This window comes from Mobula hypostoma, chromosome 11, assembly GCF_963921235.1.
Source record: "Mobula hypostoma chromosome 11, sMobHyp1.1, whole genome shotgun sequence".
NCBI lineage: Eukaryota > Metazoa > Chordata > Chondrichthyes > Myliobatiformes > Myliobatidae > Mobula > Mobula hypostoma.
The window spans coordinates 59119829-59136073 of record NC_086107.1 but is presented as its reverse complement, the minus strand read 5'-3'; the positions used below and the strand labels follow the sequence as shown (position 1 = coordinate 59136073).

The 16245-nt window shown below is 43.1% G+C and overlaps 1 protein-coding gene across 1 annotated transcript in view; it reads right to left on the bottom strand.

The window, feature by feature from the left end:
* Window positions 1-16245, bottom strand: part of th (tyrosine hydroxylase) — a 75164-nt gene that overhangs the window by 17530 nt on the left and 41389 nt on the right. The window contains exon 8 of the mRNA XM_063063229.1: window positions 14205-14340. Within this exon, the coding sequence (XP_062919299.1) occupies window positions 14205-14340 (136 nt within the window). The remainder of the gene's footprint in view (window positions 1-14204; window positions 14341-16245) is intronic.

Below are 16245 nucleotides of genomic sequence, written 5' to 3'. Positions count from 1 at the left end.
AGTGAAAAAGAGAAGAAATTAGTGAGGTAGTGCTCATAGCTTCATGGCCCATTCAGAAATCTCACAATGGAAGGGAAGAAATTGTCCTTAGAACATCGAGTGTGTGTTTTCAGGCTCCTGCACCTCCTCGCTAACAGTAGTAACAAGAAGAGGACATGTCTTGGATGGTGAGGGTCCTTCAAAGTGGATGTCACACTCTTGAGGCACCATCCTTGATAGTGGAGAGGCTTACACCCTAGATGGATTTGCTTTCTGAAGTTTTTGTTTGTTCCTGTGCATTGGTGTCTCCATACCAGATGATGATGCAATGAGTCAGAATGCGGTCCGTATCACCTTTGAAGGAACTTCAGAAACTTTATAAAGGTCAAAGGCTGGGTATCATATTGGTGGGCCTGGGACACTGCTATTGTTCTGGGACTGAGAGAATTGATCTTGGACAACATAAACTATGGCCATGGCTAAGGTGGTTAGAGTGGTTACAGGACTGCAGGAAAACATCTTCCAGATAGGTTCACATACCGTGGTTGTACACTAAATGTAATAAGAAGCAAATTCAGATCCACATGAGACTACATACCTTTCCACTTTGTTACATTCTGCCTGTTCTAAATTCTGACAGCTATGATTTTAGCAGTTCATCTCTTGCTGAGTCAATGCAAGTGACATTTTTCTCTGTTTTTCTTCCAATTTGGGCATGCATTTTCCATGATATCTCATTCAGTCAGAAGTACGAGATGAGCAGTTAAAGACATAGAGTCATAGAGAAGTACAGCAGAGAAGCAGATCCATGCCAAAACCATTGAAACTGCCTACTCCCAATGACCTGCACCACCGACCATAGATCTTCATATCCCTACTATCAATGTACCTATCCTAACTATTCTTAAACATTGAAATCGAGCTCACATGCACCACTTGTTTTGGCAGCCAGCTCATTTCATACTCTCATGACCCTCTTAATGAAGAAGTTTCCTCTCATGCTCCCCTTAAACTTTTCACCTTTCACCCTTAACCCATGACCTCCAGTTGTAGTCCCACCCATCCTCAGTGGAAAAAACCTACTTACATTTATCCTAACTATACCCCTTATAATATTGTACAAGTTTATCAAATCTCCTCTCAGTCTTCTGCATTCTAAAGAATAAAGTCCTAACTATTCAATTTTTCCTTGTAATTCAGGTCCTGAGGACCCAGCAACATTCTTGTAAATTTCCTCTGCACTTCTTCAACTTTGTTTACATCTTTCCTGTAGGTAGGTGATCAAAACTGCACACAATACTCCAAACTCCAACTTCAACATAACATCTCCTTTTCTGTACACAGTACTTTGATATAGGAAGGCCTATGTGTCAAAAACACTCTTTACAACCCTGTCCACCTAGAGCACCTCTTCCAATGAATTATCGACCTGTATTCCCGGATCCCTTTGTTCGATCATGCGCCTCATTGCCCAACCGTTCACTGCGTGAGACCTATCTTGGCTGGTCCTACTGAAGTACAAAACCTTGAACTTGTCTGCAATAAGTTCCATCTACCACTTTTCAGCCCATTTTTCAAGCTGATACAGATCCTTCTGCAAACCATGATTGCTTTCCCCACTGCCCTCTACACCACAGCCTTGGTGTTATCTGCAAATTTGGTGATCCAGTTAACCACATTATCATCCAAATCATTGATATAGATGACAAACAACAAGGGACCCAGCACCAATCCCTGCGACACACCACAAGTCACAGGCCTCCAGCAGGAGAGGCAACCATATATGACTACCCTCTGACTTCTCCAATAAAACCAATTTCTAATCCAATTGACTACCTCATCCTGAATGCCGAGTGATAGAACCTTCTTGACCAGCCTCCCATACAAAACGTCGTGAAATGCCTTACTAAAGTCCGTTTAGACAGCATCCACTGCCTTACCTTCATCCATTTTTCTGATAACTTCCTCAAAAAACTCTATAAGATTGGCTAGATGAGACCTACCATGTACAAAACCATGTTGTCTATCCTTAATCACACTATGTCTATCCAGACACTGATATATCTGGCCCCTTGGAATACCTTCCAATAACTTTCCCACAATTGATGTCAGACTCACCGGCCTATGATTTACTGGTTACTGTTTAGAGCCTTTCTTAAAACAGTAGAACAACACTGGCTCTCCTCCAATCCTCTGGTACCTCTCCTATCACTAAGAATGTTTTAAGTATCTTTGCTAGTACCCAGGCAATTTCTGCACTTGCCTCCCGTAGGGTCTGAAGGAACACCTTGTCAGGTTCTGGGGACTAATCCACCCTGATTTGCCTCAGGGTAGCAAACACATCCTCCTCCGTAATCTCTGCAGGGTCCATGAAGTTGATGCTGCTTTGCCTCTCTTCCATAGACGCCATATCCACCTCCTGAGTAAATACAGATGCAAAGAATGCATCCATCTGTTTTGCCTCCACACATAGGTTACCATTCTTGTCTTCCAGAGGACCAATTTTGTCCCTTACAATCCTTGTGCTCTTAATATATCTGTAGGATCCCTTAAGATTCTCCTTTACCTTGTCTGCTAGAGCAACTTCATGTCTTCTTTTAGCCTTCCTGATTTCTTTCATAAGTGTTCTGTTGCATTTCTTGCACCTCATTTGTTCTTACTTGCCTCTAACTGCTATGCATCTCTTTTTCCCTCTTAACCAGGGCCTTAATATCTCTTGAAAACCAAAGTTCCATACAACTTGCTATCTTTACCTTTTATTCTGACAGACACATACAAGCTTTGTACTCTCAAAATTTCACTTTTGAAGGCCTCCCGCTTTCCAAGTACACCTTTGCCAGAAAACAGCCTTTCCCAATCTACAATTGTCAAAAAATTTCTGATCATCATCATCATCATCATCATCATCAGGTGCCATGCCCAGTTTGAGCTTTGGCTGCCATGGCCCACACACTCCTCTTTTGGGTGAAATGGATCAATTCATTGGTATCGATTTCCAGATCTCTGGCTGCTGTCTCCATCATCATTTGTCTTTGCCTTCCTCTTGCTTTCTTCCCTTCAATCTTTCTCATAATTACCGTGCATTCTAACTCCTCTTTCCTAATTACATGTCCAATGAAGTCACATTGCTTTTTCATGATCTCATACATTATTTCTCTTTTTGTGCTTGCTCTGTTCGTGACATCCTCGTTAGATATTCGTTTCGGCCATGATATTCTTTGCATCCTCCTCAAAAACCACATCTCTGCTGCTTCAATTCATTTCCTCATGTTACTAGATATTGTCCAACATTCTGAGCCATATAACATAACTGGATGAACATACCATTTCAGTGCTCTGAGGCGGGTTGTCGTGCCTAGTTTAGTGTTGGTCAGTATACTCTTCATTCTCGTAAAAGTGTCTTTTGCCATCCCTGTTCTTCTTTTGATGTCCATGTCGCACCTGCCATCTGATGTCACCCAGCTTCCTAAGTAGCACAAGTACTGTACTTGTTTTACAGTATGTCTTCCCCGTTTATTCTCAGCCTGCAGGTAGGATTTTCCTTCATTTTGGATATCACTAAAATATTCTGTCTTTTTGCAGTTGATAGATAGACCTATTTTTGCAATTTCTTCAACAACTATATCAATTAAGTTTTGTAGTTCTTCCTCCGTATTTGCAATTAACACAGTGTCATCCGCTCAGGATATGAGCGAAGGCCAATGGCAGATCCGGCAGATCCGGCAGGTTCAGTAACTGAACTTATGACGGAGAAGGCAGATGAGCTACAACCTCAAATGTCTACGGCTATAGTACAGGCGGGTGAACATTTGGGAAGAGAAATGGCGATTTCTTCAGTTCGCCCAATGGAAGGCAATAGCAAACCACCGTTGCTAGATACTAGGTTTCCTAGAATCTATTTGTTAAGAAAACCATGGTCAACCTCACAAAATGTATCACACAACAACAGTGTCAAGACGATTTTCAAGACAATCTGAAGATGCTTTGCTCAGTTATAGTTATTGTCATGGGAGATCTAAATGCTAAAGTAGGACAAAGTGCTGATGGAAGTACCATAGGAAAATTTGGACTAGGGGAAAGAAATGAAAAAGGCGAGAAATGGGTAGAATGATGCAAGATGAATAATCAGGTCATTATGAATATCTACTTTAAAAACCAATCAAGACGCTTATGGACTTGAAAGGTTCCAGGTGATAACACCAAAAATCAAATTGACTTTATTACTATAAACCAAAGATTTAGAAACTCAGTGACTTAATGCAAAACATATCCAGGTGCAGACTGTAATAGTGACCATAACCCAGTAATATGTCATGTAAAATTAAAACTTAAAAAACTAAAGAAGCAAAAACCTGAAAAATCCCTTGGCTACTCGCAATTAATTAAAGAAGAAAACTTAAGACAAAAACTTACAATTGAAGTAAGGAATAGATTTCAAAGTCTAGAAATAGAATCTGTTGAAGATGATAACAATCATGTAGAAATGAAGTTTAACTCTCTAAAGGATGCCTTGGTAGAATCAGCAAAGTCAATGATTCCTAAAAAATAAAAAAGCACAAAGAATAAATGGATGACAGATGAAATCATAATTCTAATGGAAGAAAGGAGACTGAAGAAAGCAAAACCTATAGAATATAAGTCCTTAGATAAAAAAGTTAAAAGCTTATGTCAAAAAGCCAAAGAAGAATGGTTAAACCAGGAATGTGAGCAAATAGAAAAAATCCCTATTACTGATCCAAAAAGGTTACATCAACAAATCAAGAATATCACTGGTAAAAAGCTCCTCTGTTCTTCAGACGATTGAGGTGAAAAATAAGAAATTAAGAAGAACATTGAAGGTCCAAGTATTTTAAAATCTGAAGTTCGTAATGCAATAAATAAGATGAAGAAAGGAAAGGCAGCAGGTCCTGATAATTAGTAATAGAACAAATTATCGCCCTTGAAGATTTACGGACTTAATCAATGACATTTATGAGACTGGAATAATACCAGAAGAAATGAAAAAATCAATTTTTATCACTCTTCCTAAGAAACCTGGAGCAATAGAATGTGAATTACATAGGACCGTGTTTAATGAGTCATATCACCAAGACACTGCTAAGAATTTTGATGACAAGAGCTAAAAGTAAGATACAAGCTGAAAAAGGCAAAGAACAGTGTGGTTTTGTGAAAGACAAAGTTACAAGAAACGCGATATTGATGTTAAAGATACTATCAGAATGAGCTAGTCAAGTGCACAAAGATTTGTTTGTTTGTTTTATCGACTCACTTTACCTGCTCAAAGCCACAATCACCTCATGTCTGCTTGAGAAGACACCATAGCCAAGGCTCATTCTCCCCTTTCTAAATAGCCAACTCATTCACTGCCTCATAAGGGTTGATGGCAGAGAGAATTAATAACTTCAAATGTTAACATTTTGTATGACTTGTCCTGTGTCTAGCACATTGATGCAACCATAAAGAAGGCATGCCTGTGCCTCCACTTTCTAAGAAGCTGAATGAGATTCTGTATGTCACCAAATACTCTAACAACTTCTACAAATCACTATAGAAAGTGTTAGCGTGAGTTTTTTTGAGTAGATGATTTGTTTACACTTAAATGACTTTGGCCACCAGATTTCTATTTGACAAAGTACTGTGGATTGAGTCCACAACAATGCGCTTCCTAAAAAGGTGTGAATACCAGATGCTTCTGGCGCCGTAGTTTGACCAGTTGCAGTAGTTTCGAAGACAGTATTATCTATACTTTATAAATATTAATTGTCTTCTATGCTAGCAGGTAAAATGCCAAATAAATGTATCGTGGACTTAACTTGCATTCCTAAAGGCTGTGGATACCAACCCAGACATGTTGGCATTGGAAGGAAAGGATGCTGTGATATTTTGTATGTAGCTTCAATAGGAAGCATTGTTTATGCATTGTCTGTAACTTTTTAAGTAGCGATTGCCTTTGTGTTTAGCATATAAATATCGAGCCCACATTGAGCTAGCAGATCTTTCTACCGAAAGCGTCTCCGTCCGTATGATGCCTGCTGTACCTTGTTGTGTCGAATAAAGAAGCTGCTTTGTATCTACCAGTGACTCTGTCTCTCCGGTAATTTCATGCACGCTACAACATTTGGTGTCAGGAGTGGGATACTTCGTGACCCGTCGTGTGGCCAGCGTTCCTAGCGGTCTAAGTTGGTGAGTATTTTTCTAAAACAACACTCACACTTGGATCTGTTCGGTCGGTGGTACACAGGAACACGAACTATCACGAATGTGGAGAGCTGAACTGGTAGATATAAAAGTAGTGTGTGCGTGTGCATGTGTGTTTATGTACGTGAGGAATCTTTGCATGTTGACTTGGTTAACTTGGTGAGACTTGGACCACCAGTTGCGAAAGGTGGTAACCAACGGTACAGTTCGAGACGCCAGAGTGGGAGCGTGTATACTCGTTCGGGGAGCTGCATTTTAGTGTGTGTGTGCAAGTGTGATGCAAGGGAATACACAGGCATCATGAGTTCAGGTACTCAAAACTGGCAGATTGTGGAATATATACTCTGCGGTTTTAACTATGTGTTGTTTAACTGCTACCCGTCTATGATATTTTGCGTAGTGCGGGAATTATTGTGGGGATATCTCAGGGAGAGGTTTTACCCAGAGAGAACTACCAGAGTGGCACCTATTGAAGTCAGACAGCGTCAGGTTGAGAACCCTGATGATCCGAGCCAGTCCTTGACCTTGATTACGACTATTCATAAGCCCTTCACCCCGGGGAGAAACAGAGCATTTTGTCCGAGTTGCCCTCACTTAAAGTCGCCTGTGGGAGTTCAGAATTCTGGCGCAAACTCAAGGAAATGGTTGAAATTCACCAGATGCACCCTAAAGATATACATGTGTTAGTGAAAGGCAAGTGCCTGAGGAATATGTGGGACAGGATGGCCCAGGGGGTGCGGGATGGTACATGGGCAACTACCGGGATGGCCAGTAATGAAGAAAGATATCGCTCTTTTAAAGGGGAAGTGAGGCAGTGCCTGGGGGGAGGCGAGAGTAGCTGGGGAACGATAATGGCAGTGATTCAAAAAGCTGACGAGATAGCCATGGATTATGCAGAACGTAAATATCGAGCATACGAGGAGTATTCAGGGTTGGATAATCCAGGGAGGGACGACTCAGTCTTCCTAAAAATGCTGAAGGAAGGCCTGAGCTCAGCCTACCAGGAAGTTTTAGATCTAGGCATAACAGTAGGGTCCACCTACTCTGCGATAGTTTTGTGGGCCAGTGAGATAGACCAAAGGAAAGGCAAGAGAAATCCTAAAGTGGGTATAGTGAATGCAGCTGCTGTGATATCCCGGAGAGTTTGTTTTGCTTGCCAGCAGTCAGGGCACCTAGCAAAGGACTGTAGGACCAGGTATAAGACAATGAAGAAGTCGATATGCTACAGCTGTGACCTGTCGGGACATGGCTGGAGACAGTGTCCAAAAGGGAGAGGGAAAACCCAGTCAAAGGTCACAGCCCACTCACTCACTCACCCCATCAGCAATCAGCCCGTCTGTCCATCAGATCAAAGAGTTAGTGACAGCGCCTCTTAGGGCAGAAAAAGATGTGGCAGCAGGCTCCACGGCCAGCGCTGCTGACCCGCGGATGTACACAACGGCATTGTTAGGCGGACGGCAATGCAATATGTTAGTGGACACGGGGGCATCAGTATCAATAACAGACTTACCCTTACCAACAACTGGACAGGCCAGTTATATCAGGGGTGTAGGAGGGAAAACAGTAAAATCAGAAAGAAGCGAATTGCAGATACTAGGAATCAGGGGAGTGCAGCTTCCAGTGTATTTCTGGGTATGTCCAAATAATGAGGGTGCGATCCTTGGAATAGACATCCTAAGGGAAGCAGGAGCTGTTATAGATTTGGGAAAAGGAGAAATAATATGGATGAGTCAGGGGCAGTGAACACATACAACCAACAGAATACACAACCTGCCTAGCATAGTCACAGCTCAGATGGGGTCTATGGGTCACCTTGTCAGCAGTTCCCAGCAGTGTGGGCTACACACAAGTCAAGATTGTGGGCAGGTAAAGATAGACCCAGTTAAAATAGAGGAGGGTCTGTATAAACTCCCTATGCAGGACCCTATACAAACTGACACACTGACCGCTGTTCAGGGTATACCGAAGGAACAAGAACACCAGGGGATACTCAGAGAGACTGCGGCCACTCCAGAACATAAAGTTTCCCCAGATCCTCCGAGGGCAGATGTTGCTGCAAAGAAGGCAGCAGGGGAACAAGAGGCAATTGAAATTGCAAGTGTGCAGGAGGAAATGACAGAAGCCAGCCTAGTAAAATTATATAAAGAGGTCGAGGCAGAAGAGAAGGAAAAATGGAGGGGAAAAGGAGCAAAGGAGGGATCAGATGGGTGCTGGACACATGGGGAGGAAAGAGTCACGGTGGCCCCACCCTGTATTAGACAGACACTACTAAAGTTATATCATGGGGTGATGCATCAGGGAAGGCAGGGCATGATTACAACCCTCCGGCAGGACTGGTGGTGGCCAGGGATGGGCGGGGATGTTGAGAAATTCAGCCACCGTTGTATCATTTGTGCCCAGCATAACCCTGGTAAGGGCAGAAAGCTACAGCTGGCAAATCAGCCTCGGCCGAGGGGACCCTCGGAAAACATCCAGATAGACTTCACAGGGCCCCTGCCAAAAAGCAGGGGGAAATGTTACTGTCTAGTAATTGTGGAATACTTCACCCGGTGGGTGGAGGCTTTCCCAACAGGGGACTGCACCGCCCACACCCTGCATGGATCCTAGTTTCAGGAAATCCTCCCAAGGTGGGGAACCCCAGTTCAGGTGGATTCAGATCAGGGAGCACATTTCATGGGGAAAGTGATGAAGGAAATGTGCCAACTACTAGGGATTCGACAACGGTTCCACGTACCCTACCACACCCAGAGTTCAGAGATGGTAGAAAGGATGAACTGAACAATTAAGAATGCGTTAGCCAAAGCTATAGCTGAGACAGGAAAGACATGGGTGGATGTATTACCAGTAATCCTGATGAGATTGTGCGCAACCCCGAACCACACTTTGGGTCTCAGCCCCTACAAATTATTGATGGGGTGAGCAATGCAACTCCCTTATGGGGTAATTACAGGTTGTGGGGAGCCTGGGGCTTACAGGGATAGAATGACCCAATATGTGAAAGACCTTTGTAACCAACTTAAAGTATTAAAGGATCGAGCGAAACAACAGCGAATCGCTGATCAGAGAGAGCCAGAGTGAAAGGGGATAGTCCTTCCACAGCCCGGCGACCAAGTTATGGTGAGGGTGCTGCTGGAAAGGCCGGGGTTTGCCCCCAGGTGGATAGGACCACAGACGGTACTCTTAACCAATGATACATGTGTCTGTGTACAGACTCGGCGAGACAGCCAGTGGAAACACCGGGCTCAGGTTAAAGCATACAACTCACCCTCTTGTTGCTCCCACAGATGGAGTGGGGAACCAAGTGTACCCAGTAACCATGTAATTTCAGAGAACTTAAGAGAGGAACACCAGCTGTCCATGCCAGACCTGACCACAGCTGATGAAAACATACCCGGAGAAAACGCAAAGGCAGAAAACGCTGAGAGCGTGGCAGAAGACACTGAGAACATGTTGGAAAACCATGAATAGCCCGCTAAAGTGTGATGATGATGGTACTCTGTAAAGAAGGCTGGTTGCTGAAGGTAGAGGATTAATTTTATAGCATAGTATAGAAATTTATTGGGAAATAGATGGGGAGGGATTTTTGAGTTCAAGCAGAGACGGCAAGTTCCACCACTTCGATTACCCCCAGTCTGAGGAACTGGACCCTTTTCAGCAGTGATCGACCAGACAATTCGGAAGGGGGTGCCACCGGCGAGAGGTCCTTGCAGACATTTACTTGGAGGCCACCCCAACCCCTTCCTGTACATCGATGAGAGAGCCTGTGGGTGCTCCTGGAAGGAGATTTTCAGCAAACATAGGATGAAGGGCTGAAGACAAAGGAATGCGATTAAGCTGCAGTCAGCGTGCATGGAAAGCGACAGGCACGTGAATGGAGTCGCATTTCTAAAGACTTGGGACAGCCTCTCTGCTTAGCACTTGGTAGGTAGCGATTAGGTAATGCTAGGATAGATAGAGGTACATAAAAGTCGGGGGAGGAATTTCAAGATACGGCATTTTTGCGGCCCTATTTGAGCAGATCCTCCTAGGTTGGCCTTTCCTGATACAAATTTAATTTTTGTCCAGGAGGGCCAAGACGAGAAACTGTTAGAGTGAGTTTTTTGTTGGGTAGATGATTTGTTTACACTTAAATGACTTTGGCCACCAGACTTCTATTTGACAAAGTACTGTGGATTGAGTCCACAACAATGCGCTTCCTAAAAAGGTGTCCGTAGTTTCACCTGATGCTGTAGTTTCGAAGACAGTATTATCTATACATTATAAATATTAATTGTCTTCTATGTTAGCACGTGAAATGCCAAATAAATGTATCGTGGACTTAACTTGCATTCCTAAAGGCTATAGATACCAACCCAGACACGTTGGCGTCGGAAAGAAAGGATGGTGTGATATTTTGTATGTAGCTTCAATAGGAAGCATTGCCTATGCATTGTCTATAACTTTATAAGTAGCAATTGACTTTGTGTTTAGCATATAAATATCGACCCCACATTGAGCTAGCAGATGTTTCTACTGAAAGCGACTTCGTCCATATGATGCCTGTTGTACTTTACCTTGTTGTGTCGAATAAAGAAGCTGCTTTGTATCTACCAGTGACTCTGTCTGTCCGGTGATTTCATCCATGCTACAACAGAAACTATCCTGACTGGCTGCAATTTCAACACACAGGAATTCTAGAGACTGCAGAAGGGGGTGGGGTGGGGGGACTACCCTGTCCATCATGTCCCATATTCTACCTCAATGCAAAGTGTAAAAGTGAGGCGAGAGTGGATATCGGACCATTGGAAAATGATGCTGGAGAGGTAGTAAAGGGGGAGCAATGAAATGACAGATAAACTGAATAAGTATTTTCCATCAGTCCTCACTGAGGAAGACACTAGCAGTGTAGTGGAAGTTCTAGGTGTCAGGGAACATGAAGTCTATGAAGCTACCATAATTAGAGAGAAGGCTCTTGGGAAAACTGAAAGGTCTTTGGGTAAATAGTTCACCTGGACCAGATGGTGTACAGGTACACCTCAGAGTTCTGAAGGAGGTGGCTGATGAGATTGTGGAGGCATTAGTATTGATCTTTTGAGAATCTCCAGATTCTAAGATGATTCTGGAAGACTGGAAAATTGCAAATGCCTCTCCACTCTTCAAGAAAGGAGAGAGGCAGAAGAAAGGAAATTATAGGCCAGTTAGTCTGACCTTTGTGGTTGGAAAGATGCTGGAGTCGATTATTAAGGATGAGGTCTCAGGGTACTTGGAGGCACATGATAAAATAGTCAGTATAGTCAGAATAGCTGTAGTCAGAATGGTTTTCTCAAAGGAAAATCTTGCCTGACAGATCTGTTGGAATTCTTTGAAGAAATAACAAATGGGATAGACAAAGGAGAGTTGGTTGATGTTGTGTACTTGGATCTTTGACAAGGTGCCACACATGAGGCTGCTTAATAAGCTACGAGCCCATAGTTTTACAGGAAAGGGTCTAGCATGGAAAACACAGTAACTGGTTGGCAGGAGGCAATGAGTGGGAATAAAGGGAATCTCTTCTGGTTGATTGCCAGTGACTAGTGGTGTTCCACAGGAGTCTGTGTTGGAACTGATTTTTTTAATGTTAAATGTCAATGATTTGGATGATGGAATTTATGGCTTTGCTGCAAAGTTTGTGAAGATATGAAGATAGGTGGAGGGGCAGGTAGTTTTGAGGTACTAGAGCGGTACAGTAGGACTGAGACAGATGAGTAGATTGGGCAAAGAAATGGCAGATGGAATACACTGTTGGGAAGTGTATGGTCATGCACTTTGGTAGAAGAAATGAAAGGGTTGACTATTCTTTAAATGGAGAGAAAATATAAAGAAAAACTGAGGTGCAAAGGGACTTGGGAGTCCTGTGTCAGAATACCCTAAAGGTTAATTTGCAGGTTGAGTCTGTGATGAGGAAAGCAAATGCAATGTCAGCATTAATTTCAAGAGGACTAGAATTTAAAAGCAAGGGTGTAATGTTGAAACTTTATAATGAACTGGTGAGGCCTCACTTGGGGTATTGTGAGCAGGTTTGGCTCCCTTATTTTAGATAGGATGTGCTGAAACTGGAGATGGTTCAAAGTAGGTTCACGAAAATGATTCCAGGATTAAATGGTTTGTCATATGAAGAGTGTTTCATGGCTGTGGATCTGTATTCACTAGAATTCAGAAGAATGTGGGGTGACCTCATTGAAACCTACTGAATGGTGAAAGGCCTTGATAGCGTGTATGTGGAGAGGATGCTTCCTGAGGTGGGAGAGCCTAAGAGCAGAGGACACAACCTCAGAATAGAGGGGTGACCTTTTAGAACAGAGATGAGGAGGAATTTCATTAGCCAGACAGTGGTGAATCTGTGGAATTTGTTGCTGCAGGCACTTGTGGGAGCCAAGTGTTTGTGTATATTTAAGGCAGAAATTGATAGATTCTAGATTGGTCAGGGCATGGTTGGATACGGGGAGAAGGCAGGAGATTGGGGCTGAGAGGAAATATGAATCAGCCATGATGAAATGGCAGAGCAGACTCGATGGGCCAAATGGCCTAATTCTGCTCCTATATCATATGGTTTATATTAATGGTTTGATCTGTATGAACAGTATGCAAGTCATTTTTTTCACTGTATCTCAGTACATGTGACAATAATAAACCAATTCCAATTCTATTATAGCTGAACCAGTGCGCATGAGAATAAATCTGACTCGGATGGAGACTAGTTATACATTCTCCACCCCACATACAGATACCACTAGCACTGTATCTACTCTGCCTTTTTGTGAAACACAGCAATTCCGTTGCAAAGTTATGTGACAGTAACATGCTTTCTCCCAACGTGACAGTAATTAACTGCCCTACACTGTGTATGAAAAAAGAAATCCAATCAGACCACCTTGTCCAACAGTAATAAGACCAAAGACAAAAGAGCAGAAGTCGGCCATTCGGCCCAACGAGTCTGCTCCGCCATTTTATCATGAGCTGATCAATTCTCCCATTTAGTCCCACTCCCCCGCCTTCTCACCATAACCTTTGATGCCCTGGCTACTTAGATACCTATCAATCTCTGCCTTAAATACACCCAATGACTTGGCCTCCACTGCCGCCCGTGGCAACAAATTCCATAGATTCACCACCCTTTGGCTAAAAAAATTTCTTCGCATCTCCGTTCTGAATGGGCGTCCTTCAATCCTTCATTCATGCCCCCTCGTACTAGACTCCCCCATCATGGGAAACAACTTTGCCACATCCACTCTGTCCATGCCTTTCAACATTCGAAATGTTTCTATGAGGTCCCCCCTCGTTCTTCTAAGCTCCAAGGAATACAGTCCAAGAGCGGACAAACGTTCCTCATATGTTAACCCTCTCATTCCCGGAATCATTCTAGTGAATCTTCTCTGTACCCTCTCCAATATCAGCACATCCTTCCTTAAATAAGGAGACCAAAACTGCTCACAGTACTCCAAGTGAGGCCTCACCAGTGCCTTATAGAGCCTCAACATCACATCCCTGCTCCTATACACTATTCCTCTGGAAATGAATGCTAACATTGCATTCGCCTTCTTCACCACTGACTCAGCCTGGTGGTTAACCTTAAGGGTATCCTGCACGAAGACTCCCAAGTCCTGTTGCATCTCAGAACTTTGAATTCTCTCCCCATTTATATAATAGTATGCCCATTTATTTCTTTTGCCAAAGTGCATAACCATACACTTTCCAACATTATATTTCATTTGCCACTTCTTTGCCCATTCTTCCAATCTATCCAAGTCTCTCTGCAGACTCTGTTTCCTCAGCACTACCGGCCCCTCCACCTACCTTCGTATCGTCAGCAACAATACCATAATGTAAGCAACAACAGAAGTTCACAGAGTTCTGTCACAATCCCTAGATGAAGCAAACCGCACTCTGACCAAACCAACGGGTGCTGACAGACAAGCTGTTCATTTCCAGCATTTGCATTCTCATTACAGACTTTTAGTGATTCATTTCCAGAACATGAAACCGCGGTTTAGTTTATTGCTTGAACTTACGGCTCAGGAGTGTGCATTGGCGAGGAGGCATGCCTGACGTACTGCGTGCACTGGAAAACTCGAAAAGCAAGGCTTGCCAGGAAGTCCCGGGCCGAAAGCAACCCAGCCACAGGCCAGAGCTGAAATCCTGAGTGTTCTGAACAAAGAAACAAGGAATATTTGTTATGCTAACTCTCAACGGGTCATAAAAGTGGAAGCATCCTTTCTTTAGTTATATAAACATTTGAGGTGCTTATGGATGCAACTTGTTACAGGATAGAAGAGACCAATATATTCAAGGGCAGATATTCATTTTCTAAGTGGGAAACTAAGCTTTCCAAAAAGAAGACAGTGAATCAATGCTTAATTTAATGCAGGTATGAAAGGTTTCAGGCTGAGACCTTCTGCATATCCTTCAAAGAGACCTACTCAGTAACATTAGCTTGTCTTGGACTAAGAAAATGCCTCACGTGGCTTCTGGAAAACCAAGACGCCATTTGCTTCAGGGTAACACCAATAACTTCACTCCTTGTTTGCATGTCGGATAGATTCATTTTCTTGTCACGGAGGCCACTGACTCCCAGTATTTGCCCTCCAACATGCAAAACGACCATGGTTCCCCAGCTCACCCTACCTCAATCATCACCACTGGCCACCCTCTCTCTTGTCCTCCAAAGTCACATCTCTCTGGCTGCTCCCATACATTTATCTGCATGGTCCCAATCTTCAAGGAGCTTCCTCCAGTGAGCTGCCTGAAGCTGTCCATTTGGTGCATGCAGCTTGCCATTGTGATGATAGGGAGCTCTAAGTCCCAATGATAAGTGTGAACTGATCCTAGATATCCGAGTTCAGGCTGTGTCCTTTACATTTCTTTCTGGGTGAGAAAGTATTTTCCAACCAGTAACTATGCCAACCACCTGCTGAACTTGATGCAACTTACTCATTACAGCTAAACCAAAACTTTACAGATTGAAAGTTAGGAATTGGAAATCAGCACATCTTTCCCTTGCTAAAATCTGGATTAATGTTAGCAGCTCCAGCATCACTCTAGTTGAGATCACTATAGGTGCCATTTCATGGTACGTGGTTCCCAGCCAGTGCTGATATGCAATTGAGTAGAGCATTTAAAACATTATACGGGGCTCTTTTTAACTCATGGGAAAGCCAATAACACTCAGCTCTGACTTCTAACAGGCTGGAAGCATGTGTCAGTAACTATGTTCAACGTGGCTGACCTCAGTCTGACCTACTGTGAAGTGCGGTGAGCAACATAACTCAAGAACAGCAATTTTGTGCAACACTGCAGACGTGAAATGGTATTGTTTTTCTCAACTTTTTATCACATTCCCAATTCCTTCAAGGGCCGGCTCAAATATATCCCTTTTGACCAATTGCCTCCGGTAGCAAAGCAGGGGTGATGGTAGCACTGGGGTTAGTGTGATGCTTTACAGCATCTGCCATTGGCAATTGCTGTTCAGTTCCCACTGCTGGCTGTAAGGAGTCTATACACTCTCCCCATGACTGTGTGGATTTCCTCCAAGTACTCTGGTTTCCTCCCACATTCCAAGGACGCGCAGATTAGGTTTAGTATGTTGTGGGCATGCCATGTTGGCTCTGGAAATCTGGCAACACTTGCAGGCTGCCCCTAGCATATTCGCAAAGCAAATGATACATCTCACTGTATGCTTTGATGTCACAATGTACAAAAGGCAAATAAAGCTAATCTCTACTCCCTGGCTCTCCTTTGTCTGTTTTTGACAATTCTTCTGTTAATTTCCTTGGGACACTTTACTGTGTTGAATTTGCTGTATGAATAAAAGTTGTTGCTCTTTCGTCATTTTATTTGTTCTGATTGTATTTTCTTGTAACAATTGTGTATAATTTATGATTGGTTTGCTGCTTTTCTTTTAATTGTTGTGTCCCTGATGCTTATGATGGTGTTGCAATTAAGTCTTTCTTTTATTCCACCTGTGCATCATGAACTTGTGCATATGAAAATATACTCTACCTTGACATTTTCAAATAGGTCTCTTTGACAAACTATTAACATTTAAATCAGTGC